The following is a 21790-nucleotide window of genomic DNA, read 5'->3' as shown; positions in this document are numbered from 1 at the left end:
TCTTCGGGGTGTCTGAGCACCCTGAGCTCTTCACAGGGAAAGGGGTGGATGGCTTGGTCTTTGCCTCCCTGATGTCCGGCGGAGACTTCTGCTCGGATGGAAGTCGACAGCGTTACCCAGAGCCTCGGAATGGCTCTCAGACCTGGCTGAATTCTTGAAGATAAAGAAAATAACATTCTCAATCCGAGGATCTGAGGAGAGATTCTACAACATGTGGAAAAAAATTTACCAACCTCTTCGAAGATCTGTTCGTAACCAGCAACTGGAGGGTGGGGGGAGCAGACAGTAAGGAAGGAGGGGGGAGTTAGGGGAGAGGGCACAGGGTGGAAGGGGAGAAGGGAAAACAGTGGGTGGTGGGGGGGGGGGGGGGGCGAAGGGTGGAACCCACACAACACGGAGGAGAAATGGGGAGGTAGGCCCTACACCTGGAGCGACACAGGCCCCTCCCACACGTAAAGGACCAGGGAAACTAAGTACCCTTCTCATCATTTGTAATCAATGGTTCAATATGACTCTCTCCGTCACTGTGCATCCTAATGTAAATAAGGAAATGCTATTACTGGGACTACACTCAGACAACCTGTCACACATGTTGTTATTGTTATTTTTGTCCTGGTTTGTAAATTTTGATTTAAAGTGCTAAAATTCCAACCAAGTTATTTTTCAAAAGTGTGTCTCGCTCTTTGCTGGGAGATCAACAGAGTGGACGAGCTCCATCTCGCTTCTGTGTTTGCTAGCCTCACTTGTATTACTTCTCCAGATCTGAGGAGTATCAGTTTGGGTTTCCGTGAGATTGTCATTTTCTTGTCCTGCTCTCGCCCTCCTCTCGCCCTATCATTCAGCAATCTCTGGGGTTGGGGGTAAGGTACCCGAGTCTGTGGAGTATCATTGTATGATTCTGCTCTGACACACAGGTCAGTGATTGGTGGGAGGAGTACGTCTACCTGCGAGGCCGTGGTCCCATCATGGTGAACAGCAATTACTACGCAATGGTGAGTCAGGCACTTGCACCCTCTGTATCATTCGGCTGGTGGCTGTGTAGAACAAAGAACAAAGAAAATTACAGCACAGGAACAGGCCCTTCCGCCCTCCCAACATGCGCCAATCCAGATCCGTTATCTAAACCTGTCGCCTATTTTCCAAGGATCTACTTCCCTCTTTTCCCCACCCGTTCATATATCTGTCTAAATGCATCTTAAATGATGCTATCGTGCCTGCCTCTACCACCTCCGCTGGCAAGGCGTTCCAGGCACCCACCACCCTCTGCGTAAAAAAACTTTGCACGCGCATCTCCCTTAAACTTTCCCCCTCTCACCTTGAAATCGTGACCCCCTTGTAATTGACACCCCCACTCTTGGGGAAAAACCCTGTCCATACCTCATAATTTTGTAGACCTCAATCAGCTCCCCCCTCAACCTCCGTCTTTCCAACGAAAACAATCCTAATCTACTCCACCTTTCTTCAGAGCTAGCACCCTCCATACCAGGCAACATCCTGGTGAACCTCTGCACCCTCTCGAAAGCATCCACATTCTTTTGGTAATGTGGCGACCAGAACTGCACGCAGTATTCCAAATGTGGCCTAACCAAAGTCCTATACAACTGTAATATGACCTGCTGACTCTTGTACTCAATACCTCGTCCGATGAAGGCAAGCATGCTGTATGCCTTCTTGACCACTCTTATCGACCTGCGTTGCCACCTTCAGGTTACAATGGACCTGAACTCCCAGATCTCTCTGTACATACATTTTTCCGAGGACTCTTCCATTAACTGCATAGTCCGCTCTTGAATTGGATCTTCCAAAATGCACACCTCGCATTTGCCTGGATTGAACTCCATCTGCCATTTCTCTGCCCAACTCTCCAATCTATCTATATTTTGCTGTATTCTCTGACAGTCCTCCTCTCTATCTGCAACTCCACCAATCTTAGTATCATCTGCAAACTTGCTAATCAGACCACCTATACCTTCGTCCAGATCATTTATGTCTATCACAAACAACAGTGGTCCGAGCACACATCCCCGTGGAACACCACTAGTCACCTTTCTCCATTTTGAGATACTCCCTTCCACCACTACTCTGTCTCCTGTTGCCCAGCCAGTTCATTATCCATCTAGCTAGTACACCCTGAACCCCATGTGACTTCACTTTTTCCATCAACCTGCCATGGGAAACGTTATCAAATGCCTTACTGAAGTCCATGGAAATGACATCTACAGCCCTTCCCTCATCAATTAACTTTGTCACTTCCTCAAAGAATTCTATTAGGTTTGTAAGCCATGACCTTCCCTGCACAAAACCATGCTGCCTATCACTGATAAGTCTATTTTCTGCCAAATGTGAATAGATCCTATCCCTCCGTATCTTCTCCAACAGTTTGCCTCCCACTGACCTCAAACTCGCAGGTCTATAATTCCCTGGATTATCCCTGCTACCCATCTTAATCAAAGGGACAATATTAGCAATTCTCCAGACCTCCGGGACCTCACCCGTGCTCAAGGATGCTGCAAAGATATCTGTTAAGGCCCCCAGTATTTTGTCCCCCTCTTCCCTCAGTAACCTGGGATAGATCCCATCCGGACCTGAGGACTTGTCCATCTTAATGCCTTTTAGAAAACCCAAAACCTCCCCCTTCCTTATGCCGACTTGACCGAGAGTATTTAAACATCCATCCCTGACCTCAACATCCGTCTAGTCCTTCTCTTTGGTGAATACCGATGCAAAGTACTCATTAAGAATCTCTCTCATTTCCTCTGACTCCACGCATAAATTCCCTCTTTTGTCTTTGAGTGGTCCAATCCTTTCTCTAGTTACCCTTTTGCTCCTTACATACGAATAAAAGGCTTTGGGATTTTCCTTAACCCTGTTAGCCAAAGATATTTCATGACCCCTTTTAGCCCTCTTTATTGCGCATTTGAGATTTGTCCTACTTTCCCGATATTCCTCCAAAGCTTCATCAGTTTTAAGTCGCCTAGATCTTATGTATGCTTCCTTTTTCATCTTAGCTAGTCTCTCAATTCTACCCGTCATCCATGGTTCCCTAATCTTGCCATTTCTATCCCTCATTTTCACTGGGGCATCTCTGTCCTGCACTCTAATCAACCTTTCCTTAAAAGACTCCCACATTTCAAATGTGGATTTACCCTTAAACAGCTGCTCCCAATCCACATTCCCTAGCTCCTGCCGAATTTTGTTATACTTGGCCATTCCCCAATTTAGCACTCTTCCTTTAGGACCACACTCGTCTTTGTCCACGAGTATTCTAAAACATATGGAATTGTGATCACTATTCCCAAAGTAATCACCGACTGAAACTTCAACCACCTGTCCCGGATCATTCCCCAATACCAGGTCCACTTCCCGAGTTGGACTATTTACATACTGCTTTAAAAAAACTCTCCTGGATGCTCCTTAGAAATTCTGCTCCATCTACGCCTCCAACACTACATGAGTCCCATTCAATGTTGGGGAAGTTAAAATCTCCCATCACCACCACCCTATTGCTCCTACATTTTTCCATAATCTGTCCACATATTTGTACCTCTACTTCACGCTCGCTTTTGGGAGGCCTGTAGTAAAGTCCCAAAAATGTTACTGCACTCTTCCTATTTCGTAGCTCTACCCATATTGCCTCAGTGCTCGAATCCTCCATCATACCCTCCTTAATCACAGCTGTGATCATCTCTGACCAGTAATGCAACTCCTCCACCCCTTTTACCTCCCTCTCTATCCCTCCTGAACCATCTATACCCTGGGATATTTAGTTGCCAATCTTGCCCTTCCCTCAACCAAGTCTCAGTAATACCAATAACATCATATTCCCAGGTACTAATCCAAGCCCTAACTTCATCTGCCTTACCTGCTACAGTTCTCGCATTAAAACAAATGCACCTCAGACCACCTGTCCCTTTGCGTTCATCATCTCTTCCCTGTCTACTCTTCCCCTTAGTCACAATGAGTTTATTATCTAGTACCTTACTGTCTTTAGTTGCTGCCTCTTTACTGACCTCTAACTTCCTAATCTGGTTCCCACCCCCCTGCCACATTAGTTTAAAACCTCCCCAACAGTGTTAGCAAAAGCACCCCCTAGGACATTGGTTCCAGTCCTGCCCAGGTGTAGACCATCCGATTTGTAATGGTCCCACCACCCCCAGAACCGGTTCCAATGTCCCAAATATCTAAACCCCTCCCTCCTGCACCATCTCTCAAGCCACGTATTCATTCTGACTATTCTTGAATTTCTACTCTGACTGTCTCGTGGCACTGGTAGCAATCCTGAGATTGCTACCTTTGAGGTCCAACCTTTTAACTTATCTCCTAACTCCCTAAATTCTGATTGTAGGACCTCATCCCATTTTCTACCTATATCGTTGGTGCCTATATGCACCACAACAACTGGCTGTTCACCCTCCCCCTTCAGTATGTCCTGCAGCCGATCTGAGATATCCCTGACCCGTGCACCCGGGAGGCAACATACCATTCGGGAGTCTCGCTTCCGACCACAGAAATGTCTGTCTACTCCCCTTACAATTGAAACCTCTATGACTATAGCCCTGCCAGTCTTTTTCCTGCCCTTCTGTGCAGCAGAGCCAGCCACGGTGCCATGAGCCTGGCTACTACTGCCTTCCCCTGGTGAGTCATCTCCCCTACCAGTATCCAAAACGGTATACCTATTTTGGAGGGAGATGACCGCAGGGGACACCTGCACTGCCTTCCTGCTCTTTCTCTGCCTTATGGTCACCCATTCCCTGTCTCCCTCACCAATCCTAATCTGCGGTGTGACCAACTCACTGAACGTGTTATCCACAAGCTCCTCAGCATCGCGGATGCTCCAAAGTGAGTCCATCCACAGTTCCAGAGCCGCCATGCGGTCTAACAGGAGCTGCAGCTGGACACACTTCCCGCACGTGAAGGAGCCAGGGACACCAGCCACGTCCCTGAGCTCCCACATTGAGCAAGAGGAGCATAACACGGGTCTGAGATCTCCTATCATTTTTACACTTTACTTTAACTGATTACAAATATAATATCAAATAATGAATAAGTGAAAGGAATAAAGATTTTACTCACCAATCACAGCACAACATACGAAGAGTTAAATTTCTCCCAGCTCCTGCTAATGGAGCACTTTCCTTACCAGCCAATCAGGTCACTGCTTTGCTGTGATGTCACTCTTCAAATTTATCCCCAAAGACCCTGTAGCCGCTGTTTAAGCAGCGAAGCAGCTAGTTTAAATACTCACCGCTCGACTCTGTAGCTCCGCCCACTCCAACAGCTGAATTCCCGCCGAAAAGACTAAAATCCGCGAAGCAGCTAGTTTAAATACTCACCGCTCGACTCCAGCTCCACCCACTCCAACAGCTGAATTCCCGCCGGAAAAAAAATGAAAGAAAAAGTCCAGTCTGTGTGCAGGTGTAGGTCTGTGTACACATGTGTGAGCAGATACATTTGCATGCAGGGTTGCATGTATGTGCATGTGCAGGTTTGCAGCAGGTGTGCCGCTGTGGGTTTACATGCAGGTTTACACACATGTACATGTGTGGGTTTGTGTGCAGGTTTGTTTAGGTGCACATGTTGATTTCATGTAGGTTTGCATGTGTGCAAATTTATACGCAGACTTGCATTTATGTGCGGGATTCTGTATTTGTGCAGGTTTGCATTTGTCTGCATGTATGTGTGGGTTTGCTTTCGTGAGTGTACAGGTTTGCTTGTGTGTGTGAGTTTGCTTGTGAAAAAAAATGAAATGAAAATCGCTTATGGTCACAAGTAGGCTTCAAATGAAGTTACTGTGAAAAGCCCCTAGTCGCCACATTCCAGCACCTGTTCGGGGAGGCTGTTATGGGAATCGAACCGTGCTGCTGGCCTGCTTTGGTCTGCTTTAAAAGCCAACGATTTAGCCCTGTGCTAAATAACCTGTGTGCAGGTTTGAGTGTATGTGCAGGTTTACACATGTTTGTATGCAGGTTTGCGTATGCGGGTTTGTGTGCAGGTTTGTGTGTGTTTGTGGGTTCACATGCGGGGTTGCATGCAGGCTTGCTTGCTTGTGTGTGTGGTTCACATGCAGCTTTGCATATGTGTATAGGCGTGTGGGTTTTCTTCTGTGTGCGGGCTTGCATGTGTGTACGAGATTACATGTGTGCGGGTTTAAGTGTATGGGTGTGTGGATTTGTCTGCAGGTTTGTCTGTGTATGTGGGTTTATGCGCGGGTTTGCGTGTGTGTGCAGGTTTACACGGGCGCACAGGTTTGCGTTCCGGTTTGAATGTGTGTGCGGGTATGTTTGTGTGCGTGGGTTTGCATGTGGGTCTGCATGTGTTTGCAGGTTTGAGTATGTGCGTGGGTTTGTGTACAGGTGTGTGAGAGTGCCGGATTGCGAATGTGCGCAGGATTGCGTATGCGTACAGCATTGCGTGTGCGGCTTTGAATTTGTATGCGGGTTTGTGTGCAGGTTTGCATGTGTGTGAGGGTTTGCATGTGCAAGCGGGTTTGCGTGTGTGTAATGTAGGCCTACTTGTGACAATCTTTATTATTGTCACAAGTAGGCCGACATTAACACTGCAATGAAGTTACTGAAAAAAGCCCCGAGTCGCCACATTCCGGTATCTGTTCGGGTTCACGAAGGGAGAATTCAGAATGTCCAAATTACCTAACAGCATGTCTTTTAGGACTTGTGGGATGAAACCGGAGCACCCGGAGGAAACCCATACAGACACTGGGAGAACGTGCAGACTCCGCACAGACGGTGACCCAACTGGGAATTGAACCCGGGTCCCTGGCGCTGTGAAACAGCAGTGCTAACCACTGTGCTATGTGTGCGCGTTTATGCGTGCTTGCGGGTTTGCGTGTGCGGATTCTTTGCAGGTTGCGTGTGTATGTGGGTATGTGTGCATGCAGGTTTAAGTGTCTGTAACTTTGTCTCTATTCAACAGGTAGATTGATGATTTTTTTTTTTTTTTGCAGGATTATCTATACATTATTCCAACCTGGAAGCAGGCAGCTCGAGCTGGGAATACCATCCACGCTATGTTATTGTACCGGCGTAAACTTGATCGGGAGGAGATTCGTCCTGTACGTATCTTCTGATTCTCTCTCTCTCCACTCTTTTTTCCCCCCCCCCCCCCTCCATTTTCATCATCCACCCCTTTATTGGTTCACTGTCCCTTCACCCTCACCTCATCGCCCCTCTCTATCCCCACAATGTTCCTCCATGTTACTTCCTCCCTCTCCTGTTTCCCACTCCCTCCCAGTGTCACTTCTTTCCTAATCCATGTCCCCCTTCTTAACCCCATGCCTCCCCTCCCACACCCCTGCAACCCTTCCTTCTCTATCCATTACGTTGCCTCCATTTAGTCAACTCCCCTTTCCCCCTGCAGTGCCCTCCTCCCTCCCGCACTGTCCTCTCAGTCAGTTCTCTTCCTCCTCTGTCTGTCTGGCTATCTCTTGTTTCTCCCTGATCCCACACTCGCTATTTCTTTTGTTTCCCTTTCTGTCTCCTCTCAGTCTTGTTCTCTTTCTGCCTCACTCTCTTGTTCTCACTCCGTCGGTCTTGTTTTCCCTGTGTTGTATATTTTATACCTCGGAGCTATGCAGAGATGACACTAGTTTCTATGTGTGTAACTGGTGTTTATTCACAGTGCTATAAAATGTCTACTCCATGCAACAGCCCTGGTTCCCAACAACTTCTACAGGTTGTTTACTTTTCTGAGTACACCCAACATTAACTAATTCAGCACAATGAGCATCAATAGTAAAAGGACGCTCATAACCAAACACAGAACATGACATCCTGCACCCTTCTCTCTCATTCTTTTCTTTCTCATTTTCCTCATCAGCTCCTGCTTTATCTCTCTATCTAGTTTCTCCCGCACTTACCTCCTTTCTTTCCCTGTCTCTCTTTGTCTGATCACTCCATCTCTCCCTTTCCTCCTTCAAGAGTGTTTGCATGAACCTGGAATTAATTGTTAATTCAAATATTTGAATGAGTGCTGATGAAGTTGATACATGGGAGGTTCCAAGGGACTTTACTCAGAGGCAGGAGAAGCGCAGCCTGTAGACATGGACAATACAGAGAACTGGAAAAGCAGATGTGATACCGCCTATTGTTAGGGACAGTGACGGGGTTAATTTAAACAACATTAATTCCCTCTCTTACCACCCATCTGTAAACCGAAAGCAGTTTGGATTTATTTCCCCCTTTTACAAGTGCTGGTGTCTTTCCCCTACCCTCGGTTTTGTTGTGATCCAATTTTCTATAAGCCCACAGCAAACTCAAGATAGCATGAACCTAAAAACAGGAAAAGAAGGCTCACAATGCCCACCCCTTCCCTTCAGGTAGTGAAGCGAGGGATAGAGAAAAGAGTACAGTACAGGGACCATAAAGGAAAGTTTTATTAACCAGGATGGGAGGAGTGCGCAGTTTGTATAGTCCCACTACTTTGCAGGTTTTCAAGTTTAATTCACTCACCAAAATCGCCAATTATTTACCTTCACTGCTACTGGACCCAGAATAAAAAAGACTTGCATGAGGCTTCTTTCAATTAACTCCGAATGATTGATTTATTATCAAACAATGTTTTTTTCAAACAAGTTGCAAGAACTGATTAACATACTCTAGAAGTAAAGCTATCTATCCCTTTTTAAAATACCCAAGCATACATCAGATAGGATCTCTGCAGAGATTGGCTTTGCAAGAATAGGCTGAATAAAAAATGATAACATTTGCAGGGTTCAATGCTGTTGATCTGGAGCTCCCTTGTGTGAAGATGGCTGCTGAATCCAGTACAAATTTGGAGGCCCTGACCCATAAAGCTTTGATGTGGTGGAGAACATAGAGATGGATCAATTGTTCAAAATGCAGACAGATTACACTCTGATGAGGATTCCCTGGCTACAAGTTGATAACCACACACACACACTTTCAGGCAAGGCAGTGAGAATGAGTTAGGCCAGCCTTCCTTCTCAGCTTATTCCCCAATATATGCTGATTTCAAAATAACAGGTCCAAACCCGAAACGTTTGTCTCTGTCATGTGATTTCCTGCAAATTGCCAGTTTTCGCCACATCAATTAAATTGATTGCAGTTCAAAACAAACAGTTTTTCTCTCTCTAGTACCATCCTGGTCAGGTGATTTGCAAAAAGCCAGGCTTGCTCCCTGTCCAAAGGGGAACTTAGAACCTTTTGAAATACAAAAATACATTGCATTATCTGGACACTTAGACGCTGACTTGGAATTTTTTTAAGGAAAAATATAGTTTTGAAAGATGTGATTCTCACAAAAGAAATATTGTTTCACCTGGATTCCAGAGTCTAGAATCAAAGTCCGATGAGGAAATTCCATCAAGAAGGTCAGAAAATGAATAATTCACTTTTCAAATTTACTTCACACGATGAGATAGGGATTCAGGGATGAATCAGTCTTGTGTGCGATGGTACAGAACTTCCAGCAAAAGCAGTGTAGATGGGGCCAGTTTTCAAACTGGACACAGCTTCTTTTCTGTGAGGCTGCCACATGTCTTAGAAGACAAGCAAACTCCTATTGGCCATCCTACGTTTATAAATGCAGCTGGCCTTTGTACATAACTTCCTTTGAATTTGGCCTTCGAAGACCACAGTTAGTGTCTCTTCAGAGATAACAATTTGCGAGTTTCCGTGAATACATAGAATTTACGGTGCAGAAGGAGGCCATTCGGCCCACCGAGTTTGCACTGGCCCTTTGAAAGAGCACCCCACTTAAACCCCACACCTGCACCCTATCCCCATAACCCAGTAACCCCACTTAACCTTATTGGACACGAAGGGCAATTTCGCGTGGCCAATTCCCCTAACCCGCACATCTTTGGACTGTGGGAGGAAACCGGAGCACCCGGAGGAAACCCACGCAGACACTGGGAGAACGTGTAGACTCCGCCCTGACAGTGACCCAAGCCGGGAATTGAACCTGGAACCCTGGCGCTGTGGAGCAACCATGCTAACTACTGTGCTACCATGCTTCCCTCAGGAAGCATTCTCCGGCTGTTTTCAGCGCAAGAGGCGGGCATGTCGGTGGGCGCCGGTGCTAGCCCCTCACCGGTACCAGAATCGGTGAGGGTTTCAAGCTGATTTGTTGATCGTGAAAGACCACACATGCTCCGATGGCGTCAGCACTTAGTCTCAGGAAAGGCGAATCGAGCCCTCAAGCTCCCTCCACAATGTCCCATCAAACACTCCCAGGATTTAAATTTTAGATTTAAATTTATTGTCACCTGTACAGTGAAAATTATTGTTCAGTGTAAAGTCCAGGTAAATCGTTCCATGCATGAAAGAAAACATAGCAGATATACAATGTAAATACATAGGCATAGTCATCGGGTGAAGCATATGGAGTGTAGTGCTACAACAGTACAGAAGATGAGTGAAGAGATCAGTTCAGTCCGTAAGAGAATCATTTAGGAGTCTGGTAAAAGCGGAGAATAAGTTGTTTTTGAGTCTGTTTGTGCATGTTCTCAGACCTTTGTATCTCCTACCCGATGGAAGAAGTTGGAAGAGTGAGTAAGTCAGGCAGGAGGGGTCTTTGCTTTCTCAAGGCAGCGGGAGGACCAGGACAGATTGTTGGTGATGTGCACACCTAGGAATTTGAAGCTGTCAACCATCTGCAGCTTGGCGCCATTGATGCAGACAGGGGTGTGCCCAACACTTCGCTTCAGGAAAGGTATTGCGCGGGATTACATACAGTGTAAAGCTTCCTCTTCACTGTCCCCATCAAACACTCCAGGACCGTTGCAGCATAGAGTTAGATACAGAGTAAAGCTTCCTCTACACTGTCCGCATTAAACATTCCCAGGATAAGAACAGCATGGGGTTAGATACAGAGTAAAGCTCCCTCTACACTGTCCGCATCAAACATTCCCAGGACCGGTACAGCACAGGGTTAGATGCAGAGTAAAGCTCCCTCTACACTGTCCCCATCGAACACTCCCAGGACAGGAACAGCACGGGGTTAGATACAGAGTAAAGCTCCCTCTACACTCTCCCCATCAAACACACCCAGGACAGGTACAGCACGGGGTTAGATACAGAGTAAAGCTCCGTCTACACTGTCCCCATCAAACACTCCCAGGACAGGAACAGCACAGGGTTAGATACAGAGTAAAGCTCCCTCTCCACTGTCCCCATCAGACACTCCCAGGACAGGTACAGCACGGGGTTAGATACAGAATAAAGCTCACTCTACACTGCCCCATCAAACACTCCCAGGACAGGTACAGCACGGGGTTAGATACAGAGTAAAGCTTCCTCTACACTGTCCCCATCAAACACTCCCAGGACAGGAACAGCACGGGGTTAGATACAGAGTAAAGCTCCCTCTACACTGTCCCCATCAAACACTCCCAGGACAGGAACAGCACGGGGTTAGATACAGAGTAAAGGGCAGAATGTGAACTGTGTGAAATCTCTGCAATTTTGATCAGTTTTAAAATCCTGGCTGATTTTGCTGTCTCCTTTTTCTGTGTTTCTTCCTCTTCTCCCCCCCCCCCCCACCCCCACCCCCACCCCTTCCCCCTTTGTCAAATTGGAGCTGTTCGGCCCTCCCCCGCCCCGATTCCCCCCTGACCTGGCCGTGTGAGTTTTGGGCCAATCTGCTGATGTGACACAGGTGTACCTGACGGGATCGACAGTTCCTCTGTGCTCCTCGCAGTTTGAGTGGCTGTTTAACACGGCCCGCATTCCCGGCCTGTACTCAGGTAAGAGGGTCACCGAAGGTGAGGGGAGAGGGAGTAGGGATGTCAACATTAACACCAAGCAACTGCAGTGGGATAAGGGGGTCTTTTATCTACTGAGTGATAGCCACCCCAGCCTCGCAGGACACTCTCCGCTGGCTCCAGTGGCTGATGTTATTGGACATCTGTGTGGACTGTTGTATCTGAGTGGATGCCCTGTGAGGTCACCTCAAATCCGGTTCCTGCCAAGGGATTAGTGTAAATGTCTTTTTCCAAAGCTGTTTTTTGTTTGATTGTCTTTGTGTGTCTGTCACTGTGACGTTTATAATCTCTCTGTCTCTCTGGCATAAACTCTTGTGATATGTATGCTCCCTCCATTCCATTCCCCCTTTTATCCTCCCTGCCTGTCACCATCACACCCACCTCAATCAGTTTTTTAAATTTACTCTATGTGTTTTTTGACTCTTCCTTTCAGCTTATGGGTCAAAGTGCAATCCCCATGTGCTCCTATCAGTACGAACGTATGTTCAATTCCAATCGTATTCCGGGTATAGAGACAGGTACAGTTACATCCTGAGAAATCTCTCTGCCTCTATCATATACCCTTTAACTGCTTGCTGCCAATTGCTTCATTACAGAAACGTGAAGGCGAACAGGTCATCAAAAAACAAACTGGTGCGATAGTGTAAGGGAGTGAGAATGTGAGGGCTGCAGTGTGAGGGAGTGAGTTTGCGAGGGCTGCACTCTTGAGTGAGTGCGAGTGCTGAGGTGTGGGGGAGTGAGAATGCGAGGGATACGGCGTGAGGGAATGAGTGTGAGAGCTGCGGTGTGAGGGAGTGAGAGTGCGAGGAAAGCGGTGTGAGAGTGTGACGGCTGCAGTGTGAGTGAGAGTGCAAGGGCTGCGGTATGAGGGAGTGAGAGTGTGAGGGAAGCGGTATGAGGGAGTGTGAGTGCGAGGGCTGCCCTGTGAGGGATTGAGAGTGTGAGGCCTCCAGTGTGTGACGCCGACTCTCCAGTGCCTATGTGTTATGTTTCTGATGTAGTTCTGTAGTCCTCTAGCCTCTCATTGCATCCCTGTCTGAACTGGATTTGCCACTGGGACTCAGAGCTGTACAAACTCCAAGCAACTCACCCAATTGGCGGTCCCCAGAGCTCCTCGTTGATTGGATGGTGTGGCAGTGAGGAGGAGCCGTGGTGAAGTGGCTTTCGAGTTGAGAGATTACTGGAATGGGGCCCATGTTGAAGCATGACCCACACTCCTGACTTCCTATATCTTCCCCCTGAGTATTTCATAGCCAGACCTTGGCCCTGTTCATGGAGCCCAGGCTGTTGTGGAAGTATTTTGGGATGGGGCACAAATTTTGCTGTGAATATACACTGGGTAATGTACCTTTTAGAGTAAATGAATTTATCTTGAAGGCTGTGGAAGGATACCTGCAGAAACCTATTGCCCAACTTGCCTTGAGGTGAGGAATCCCTTTGCAGATATTGTTACCCCCGAGTTTCTCACTAGTCACATCTTCATCTGTGTCTGAATGTCACCCTCCCTCCTGTCCCACTCTCAGTTCCTCCTTCATTCAAAAGCTGACCTTTACAGAGAGTCCAGTGACTGCCTGGCTCCTGTTCAGTCTGCTAATGCAGCTTGTGTCTGTCTGTGTCTCTGTTTAAGATTTATCTGGCTTTGCTGAAAGACAGGAGCAGGAACTTTGTGCTACTTTTCCAGATGTTCCCCTGTCAATAAATTCTTGTTGTGCTTTCTTGTTGGCCATTTGTGTGCCTCTCTTTCCCCCTGACACAATCCTTCTCTCACTCAGACACTCTCCAGCACCTGAAGGACAGCAAGCACATTGCCGTATTCCACAAAGGTCGTTACTTCAAAGTTTGGCTCTACCACAGTGGCAGGCTGCTCAAACCCTGTGAGATCCAACTCCAGATGCAAAATATCTTGGACGACACGTCACTGCCCCAACCTGGAGAGGAGAAACTGGCAGCTCTGACTGCTGGTGACAGGTGAGAGCTCGGGGAGAGGCCTTGCTAACCTTGGGAATCCACTATTCCTGGGGCTGAGGGAGGAATGCAGGCCAGGGTACCAGGAGAAATGGGACCTGCGTTTAACAGCTCAAATAGAACCACTGACAATGCAGCACTTTGGGAATGCACACTGTGCCTGATAGAAATGTAGGAATCTCCACCCCATGTGATTGGGATGCTTGGGGTCAATGAAATTGGGTCGATTTCATGAGGTGATGATATCACAGGACATGGTAAATGAAATAGCAACACAAAACAGCCATGAACTAACTGAATGGTGGTCTGAATGGCCTCCTCCTGTTCCTATGTGTTTTGGGGATATAGTAACACATGGGCCACATTGGGGAGGGCTGTCAGCTCCTGTCCTTTCCACAGGTTTGTGATCCGGTGGATTTTAGAAGAATCTGCCATCTGTTCTGATCATTCATTTTCCGATTACCAGATTTATTAAATCATTTCACTTGGTGGGATTTGTTTAAGCTTCTCAGGATCTGTCCCAATAATCACCCACTGCATCAAATGAAGGTACCTCAGCTGGAATGAGTGAAAGGTAAACTTACTGCTCCTGTTTACCAGCTGAACAGGGTCAGACTTATTCCCAGGAAGAAGACCATTCAGCCCCTTGAGTCCTGTTTCACCACTCAATGCGATCAAAGCTGATCTTTATCCAGCACCGTTTTCCGTTTCCCCCCCTTTACTCCATGGGCGGGATTCTCCGTTTCTGAGACGCAGAATCCGTGGCCTTTTACGACAGAAAACCGGCGCCGCACCTGGACCAATTCAGCGACTGTTAAGAGGCTAACATTAGCGGCACATGGAACACAATCAATTCTCATGAGAAACGGTGCCGGATTCACCGGTTTCGCGATTGACACCCACAGGCTGCAACTGCATATAAACAATTCTCCCCCACACACACCACCCCAACCAACAAGATGGCAGTGAGGAGAGCAGCCCCAAGGTTCACGGGCACCGAGCTGGAGACCCTGTTGGATGCCGTGGAGGAGTGACGGGTGACCCTGTATCCCGGCCCAGGGATGAGGCTGCCAGCCGCCGCCGTTCGTCGTGTCTGGGCACAGGTGGCGAGGACCGTGAGTGCCACTATCAACACAGTCCAAACGGGCCAGCAGTGTGTCAGCCCCCTGCCAACACCACCCTCGCCCTATACCAGCCACACCACCACCCCCTACCACCACCCCCACCCCCGGACTGCGGTCTTATCATGCGTCTTGTGTCTTGCAGAACTTGCTGGAGATGGTGTGGGTCCATCTGGCATCTCCCGCCCCCAGCCAGTGCCACAACCAGAATCCCCCAGTGAGCCGAGCAGCCCTCTGCCCGAGACTCCGGAGACCCCGGGGCTCGGGTTGGAGGATGACAGTGACTTTCCTTCACAGCTGTCTCCAACACCCTCCACTATCACCTCGGGTGGGCACTTTAGTGAAGAGGCTCCTGGGACACTTTGTGGTGCTCACCACACAGTCGACCCAGTACAGCAGGTGGAGGTAGGAATTCCCAAGGGTGCAGACCGGCGGAGGGCAGGCTGACTCCAGGAACTAGCTGCCCTCCTGACGCGTCCGGGGCTTCTGAAACAGACCGGGCCATCGATTGTGGAGATGCAGTTGCAAAGCCAGGGACTACATGAGAGGTTGTCGGCGAGCATCCAGTGCCTGCAGGCACAGTTGGAGGAGTCCAACCGCAGCAGAAGGTGGTGCTGACCATGCGTGCCACCCAGGCCAACACCGCATGGGTGTCATCCGCAGTGGAGGCATTGAGGGCAACGGTTTTGGCTATGGATCAGCATGTCCAAGATCTGGGGCATTCTGTGCAGGTGCTGACCGAGGCCCAGGACATGATTGTTGCCTCACAGGTGACCATGTCCCAGAGACACCTGGAAATTGTAGCGGCGCTTCTGTGTGTGGCCCAGTCACAGCAGGCCATGGCAGGAAACGTCGGAGGCATTTCCCAGACACTGGACGACCACCCGAGGGAGATGGCGCAGTCGCTGGCTGATGTGGCACAGACCCAGGGAGATGGCGCAGTAACTGGCTGATGTGACACAAATCCAGAAGGTGGTGGCACAGTCGCAACATGTGGCACAGACCCAGACGGCGATAGTCCATTTCCTGAGCTCCATGGCCGCTGATGTGCAGATCCTGGCCGAGACCAGAGCGGGCCTCCAGGACTAGCAGTGCCAGGTGTCGGGGAGCCTCAGAAGATAGCTCCCCTTGCACCTCGGTCCCATGGAGTAGCCTGGGGGCCATCAGGCACCCCGAGGGAGGAGGACGTGATGGGGCCTGTGCCAGTGACTCCGCAGGAGAGATGCCAGAACACCGAAGCACCTCGGACTCCTCCTCCTGTCCCTGGTGCATCTGGTGGGCAGTGGGTAGAACAGGGCAGCACCACACCACCTAGGACACCCAAGCCTCCAGATAGGTGTCAGAGGTGTCAGCAGCCACGATCGCAGTGGATAACCCGTCACCCAGGAGTCAAACCCCCCAGTCGGGGGGGGGGGGGGGTTGGTGGACACGCATCTCAAACATGGCAGGTTTTGTTGAGTGTGCCAGGATGAAGGCATCATGCACAGTGCCCGGATATCTAATGGTCACAAATTAGCTGCACATTCATCGAGTGGTACCCCTTTCGGTTCGTGTACAGCGGCCTGTCATCAGCCGATGCTCATAGGGGGACATGCATCCCATCAATCACCCCCTGGACCCGGGGAATCCCGTTAATGGCGGTGAATCCTGCTGCCCGGGCATCCTGGTGGGCTCTGTCCACATTGAACATGATATATGGTGCTAATTGGGCATACAGGGCCTCCGTGACAGCACGGATGCACCAGTTCACCAAGGTCTGTGGATGCCAGACAGGTCCTCACTCGTCGCCTGGAAGGACCCCGTTGCGTAAATGTTCAGGTAGACTTGTCACCTTGACGGCCACCAGGAGCGGATGTCCTCGCCCATACCCCCACAGTGCCAGGTGCTCCACCATCTGGCAGATATGCTGCACTGTCCCTCTGCTCTGCCGGAGACTTCGACAGCATGCCCGGTTTAGAACATAGAAAAATACAGCACAAAACAGGACTTTCATTTCAGCCCACGATGTTGTGCCTAACTTTTGTCCTAGATTAAGAACAAATCAATCTACACCACATCATTCTACCGTAATCTATGTACCTATCCAATAGCCGTTTGAAAATCCCTAATGTTTCCGACTCAACTACTTCCACAGGCAGTGCATTCCATGCCCCCACTACTCTCTGGGTAAAGAACCTACCTCTGACATCCCTCCTATATCTTCCACCTTTCACCTTAAATTTATGTCCCCTTGCAATGGTTTGTTCCACCCGGGGAAAAAGTCTCTGACTGTCTACTCGATCTATTCCCCTGATCATCTTATAAACCTCTTATCAAGTCGCCCCTCATCCTTCTCCGTTCTAATGAGAAAAGGCCTAGCACCTTCAACCTTTCCTCATAAGACCTACTCTCCATTCCAGGCAACATTCTGGTAAATCTCCTTTGCACCTTTTCCAAAGCTTTCACATCCTTCCTAAAATGAGGCAACCAGAACTCCAAATGTGGCCTTACCAAGGTTTTGTACAGCTACATCATCGCCTCACGGCTCTTAAATTCAATCCCTCTGCTAATGAACGCTAGAACAACATAGGCCTTCTTCACAACTCGATCCACTTGAGTGGTATGGCAGGTCCTCAAATGACAGGTGGTGCCGGTACACACACATCCTCATACAACGCCTCCTTGGCACCTCCTCATTCTCGGCCTGTTGGGCGGCCGGTTCTCCAACCTGGGAGGCTGCCACCTGTCACTCCTACAGCCGCATGGCATCCCCCAGGGCTGCGGTGACTAGCAGGACGGCCACCATTGCTGGTTGAATTCCAATATTCATTGTCTGCAGGGGTTGAAAGGCCAACATGTTAGCATGGTGTGTACTCCTGTGCCCAACCATGTCCACCGGGCATTATGGTGGCACTGCGGGCTCTGCCCCTGGCCCCATTGGTTCCTGGTACCATGGGGCGTCTAGCCCTGGTGTCCGCCCCTGATGCCAGGGGTACTGTTGGTAGGCACTGCTCTCGCCAGGGGATACTGTGGGTGTTGCCATGGATGGCCGCCACTGGGTGGTGGGTGGGTGGGGGATGGGGGGGCACACATACGGTCGGTGTCATTCTGCAGAACCCGGGGCCACAGTGGGTGGTCAGTGGGTGTGCAGCAAGATGGCCACCGTAATGGTGGTCCGTGCCTGGACACCGCTCCAGTCCCGTGGCAAGGTCACTCCGCCCACTCGGCTGGCGCACCCCAGCCAGCATGGCTAGTGTCCAGCTGGCAGCCCACAGTCGCTCCTCTCCTTGTCCTACATCCTCTCTCTCTCCCTCATCAGCCACCATGCTGGTTCCACGGTTTTCAAAACCACAAGTGAACTGTGCCGTCGGGAACTCGGTTCATCGGAGGCGGAGAATCACAGAGGCCCCGGAGAATACTGGGTCGGGCCGCTAATTATATGCAAACGGTGCCTACTGTACGTGCGTTCCGGAACAGATTGACGCCGCTGTCGAGGTGACGGAGAATCGCGATTTGGCGTCAAACTCTCCGCCCAATCGCCTTTCCCAATTTCGCCATCAGCCAATGGAGAATCCCAACCCATATCTTTTTATACCCTTGGTTTGCCAAAATCTGTTATCCAATTTAAAATGATGAATTGAGCTTTCAATGGGAGAGAATTCCACATTTTGATCTCTCCTTTACATGAAGAAGTATTTTCAAACAACTCCTTTCAAACGAGCTTTGACAAAGGGTCATCTGGACTTGAAACGTTAGCTCTTTTCTCACCCTACAGATCCTTCCAGACCTGCTGAGATTTTCCAGCATTATCTCTTTGTTTTCAAACGTCTCGCCTGAACAGCCTGACTATGATGTTAAGGTTCGGTGACTTTGTCTTAAACGGCCTCATCAGTGCCACACATTCTCTCTATCTAACCAACCAGTTCCTTTCAAAATCCCACAATCTGCAATGAAAAAGCAGGAGTGTGCAGTGGGACCTGGGTGTCGTTGTGCACCATTCGCTGAAGATAAGCATGCAGGTGCAGCAGGCGGTAAAGAAGGCTAATGGTATGTTGGCCTTCATTGCGAGAGGTTTCGAGTATAGAAGCAGGGATGTGTTGCTGCAATTGTACAGGGCCTTGGTGAGGCCACACCTGGAGTATTGTGTGCAGTTTTGGTCTCCTTCTCTGAGGAAGGATGTTCTTGCTCTTGAGGGAGCGCAGCAAAGGTTTACCAGACTGATTCCAGGGATGGCGGGACTGTCGTATGAGGAGAGATTGACTAAGTTGGGATTGTTTTCGCTGGAATTCAGAAGAAATTAGGGGGGATCTCATAGAGACTTATAAAATTTTAATGGGACTAGACGGGTTGATGCAGGGAAGATGTTACCATTGATGGGTGTGTCCAGATCCAGGGGTCACAGTCTGAGGATTCAGGGTAAACCATTTTGGACGTTTATAACGAGACATTTCTTCACCCAAAGAGCGGTGAGCCTGTGGAATTCATTGCCATAGGAAGTAGTTGATGCTAAAACTTTGAATATATTCAAGAGGCGACTAGATATCGCACTTGGGCAGAATGGGATCAAAGGCTGTGGAGTGAAAGCAGGATTAGGCTGTTGGATGATTGGCCATGATCGTGATGAATGGCGGAGCAGGCTTGAAAGGCCAAAAGGCCTCCTGCTGCTCCTATCTTCTATGTATCTAAAACACCCGAACACAAGTTTAGATTGTGTAATCTCTCCTCATAATCTAACCATTATAGCCCTGGTAACATTCTGGTAAATGTGCACTGCATTCCTTCCAATGACAATATATTCTTTCTCTGGTGTAGTGCCCTTTATGGTGCCCAGTACTCCAGGATGTAGTCTAACCAGGCCTTTGTCCCTGTCGCAAAACCTCCTCACTTTATATTCTCAACTTTAAGTTATAAAGTTTTATATTCCTTTACAAAGGGTCACGTGGACTCAAAACATTAGCTCTTTTATCTCCCTACAGATGCTGCCAGACCTGCTGAGATTTTCCAGCATTTTCTCTTTTGTTTTATATTCCTTTAGTACTTTTAATTTTGAACTGATTCGTGTTCTGTGGCCATGGATGTCTAAATCATTTGGGAGCACCATTGTTTCTAGTATTTCACCATTTAAATAATACTTGCATCTCCCTTTCTTTATCACACCTGCCAGTTTTACTGACTTCCTTCATCTGTCAATGTCGCTTTGCAATTTTATGTTTCTGTCAACATTATTACTTTGAGTCATCAGTAAGTGTGGATATATGGCTCTTTGTTGTGCTATCTAAATCATTAATAAATGTAGGGAATAGTTAAGACCCAGCACAGATCCTTGGACATAGCAAATCACTGTATATCATGATTCCTACGCTCTGTCTTCTAACACCGAACCAACCTTCAAACCAGTCCAAGACTTTTACTTCAATTCTGTGAGCTTTAATTTTAGCTAACAAGTCTTTTCTATGGAACCTTCTGGAATGCCTTTTGGAAGCCCATGGAAACCACATCCATTCTTCTTGTTAGCTTCTCAAATAATTCAATTTGTTATATTAGATATGACTTTCCCTTTATCCATAACTGCTCATGTTCCAATCTGACCATCCGATGATGTTTAGATATTGATCGGTTCTACCTATAAACTGTGACTGTGACATGCTTTGGGGTCATAAAGACCCATACCAAATACCAGTTTACTCTTTTTCTTTCTTACTAGAAAAGGTTTTGTTGTTTTAATATTTTCTTCCCCACCTCCATACCAATACCAGACCTGACTATCACCGAGTTTGATGGACGGGGACATGTCCCAAACAGACCAGAGGAAGCGGTACCCCTGCCGCACCTTGCTCAGTGTAACTGGAGTTTGTGGGACTAGACTAATAGAGGTGGGCTGGATCCAGTTTGGAGTCAAGATGGTTAACTTGATGGTTGAGCTTGTAAACTGGAGGGTCACCTGGGATTTTACAGGAGAATTTTCAACTCTGGGATTATTTCCAATTGCCATGGTATTTTACTGTCAGATTAACGCGACCTGCTGCTGTTCCGTGCCAGTGTCGTCCAGCATGCAGCAAGGTGACAGCAGCATTAAGGACACACGAGCCAGGAGTACACCCTCACTGAATGTTTACCTTAGCTCTGCTGTCCCTGTTAAGCCTTCACTGTGCGCTTTACATCCTGTCATTCTAGGGTACCTTGGGCTAAAGCTCGTAACTCCTTCTTCAGCCAGGGAAGGAACAAGATGTCGTTGGAGATCATTGAGAAGGCAGCTTTCTTTGTAACGCTGGATGATACTGAGCAGGGATTCCGCAAAGAGGATCCAGTGGTTTCACTCGATGATTACGCCAAGTCTTTGCTTCATGGCAAGTGCTATGACAGGTAGGTGACTGACCGGGGTGGCAGGCGGGTGACTGACCGGGGTGGCAGGCGGGTGACTGACCGGGGTGGCAGGCGGGTGACTGACCGGGGTGGCAGGCGGGTGACTGACCGGGGTGGCAGGCGGGTGACTGACCGGGGTGGCAGGCGGGTGACTGACCGGGGTGGCAGGCGGGTGACTGACCGGGGTGGCAGGCGGGTGACTGACCGGGGTGGCAGGCGGGTGACTGACCGGGGTGGCAGGCGGGTGACTGACCGGGGTGGCAGGCGGGTGACTGACCGGGGTGGCAGGCGGGTGACTGACCGGGGTGGCAGGCGGGTGACTGACCGGGGTGGCAGGCGGGTGACTGACCGGGGTGGCAGGCGGGTGACTGACCGGGGTGGCAGGCGGGTGACTGACCGGGGTGGCAGGCGGGTGACTGACCGGGGTGGCAGGCGGGTGACTGACCGGGGTGGCAGGCGGGTGACTGACCGGGGTGGCAGGCGGGTGACTGACCGGGGTGGCAGGCGGGTGACTGACCGGGGTGGCAGGCGGGTGACTGACCGGGGTGGCAGGCGGGTGACTGACCGGGGTGGCAGGCGGGTGACTGACCGGGGTGGCAGGCGGGTGACTGACCGGGGTGGC

At 49.2% G+C, this 21790-nt stretch overlaps 1 protein-coding gene across 6 annotated transcripts in view; it reads left to right on the top strand.

Annotated features, from left to right (window-relative positions):
* The window catches only part of cpt1ab (carnitine palmitoyltransferase 1Ab (liver)), a 138659-nt gene that overhangs the window by 65571 nt on the left and 51298 nt on the right, over window positions 1-21790 (top strand). For 5 of the 6 annotated variants that reach the window (XM_072518774.1, XM_072518777.1, XM_072518775.1 and 2 more), the window contains 5 exons: window positions 915-992; window positions 6962-7069; window positions 11635-11722; window positions 13513-13708; window positions 20980-21168. In XM_072518774.1, the coding sequence (XP_072374875.1) occupies window positions 915-992; window positions 6962-7069; window positions 11635-11722; window positions 13513-13708; window positions 20980-21168 (659 nt within the window). Of the gene's footprint in view, window positions 1-914; window positions 993-6961; window positions 7070-11634; window positions 11723-12173; window positions 12259-13512; window positions 13709-20979; window positions 21169-21790 lie in introns of all 6 variants that reach the window. The other variant, XM_072518779.1, reaches the window with a different exon arrangement.

This window comes from Scyliorhinus torazame, chromosome 10, assembly GCF_047496885.1.
Source record: "Scyliorhinus torazame isolate Kashiwa2021f chromosome 10, sScyTor2.1, whole genome shotgun sequence".
NCBI classification, from domain to species: domain Eukaryota; kingdom Metazoa; phylum Chordata; class Chondrichthyes; order Carcharhiniformes; family Scyliorhinidae; genus Scyliorhinus; species Scyliorhinus torazame.
Note: the sequence above shows the minus strand (reverse complement) of the source record. Positions and strands in the feature narration are given on the sequence as shown.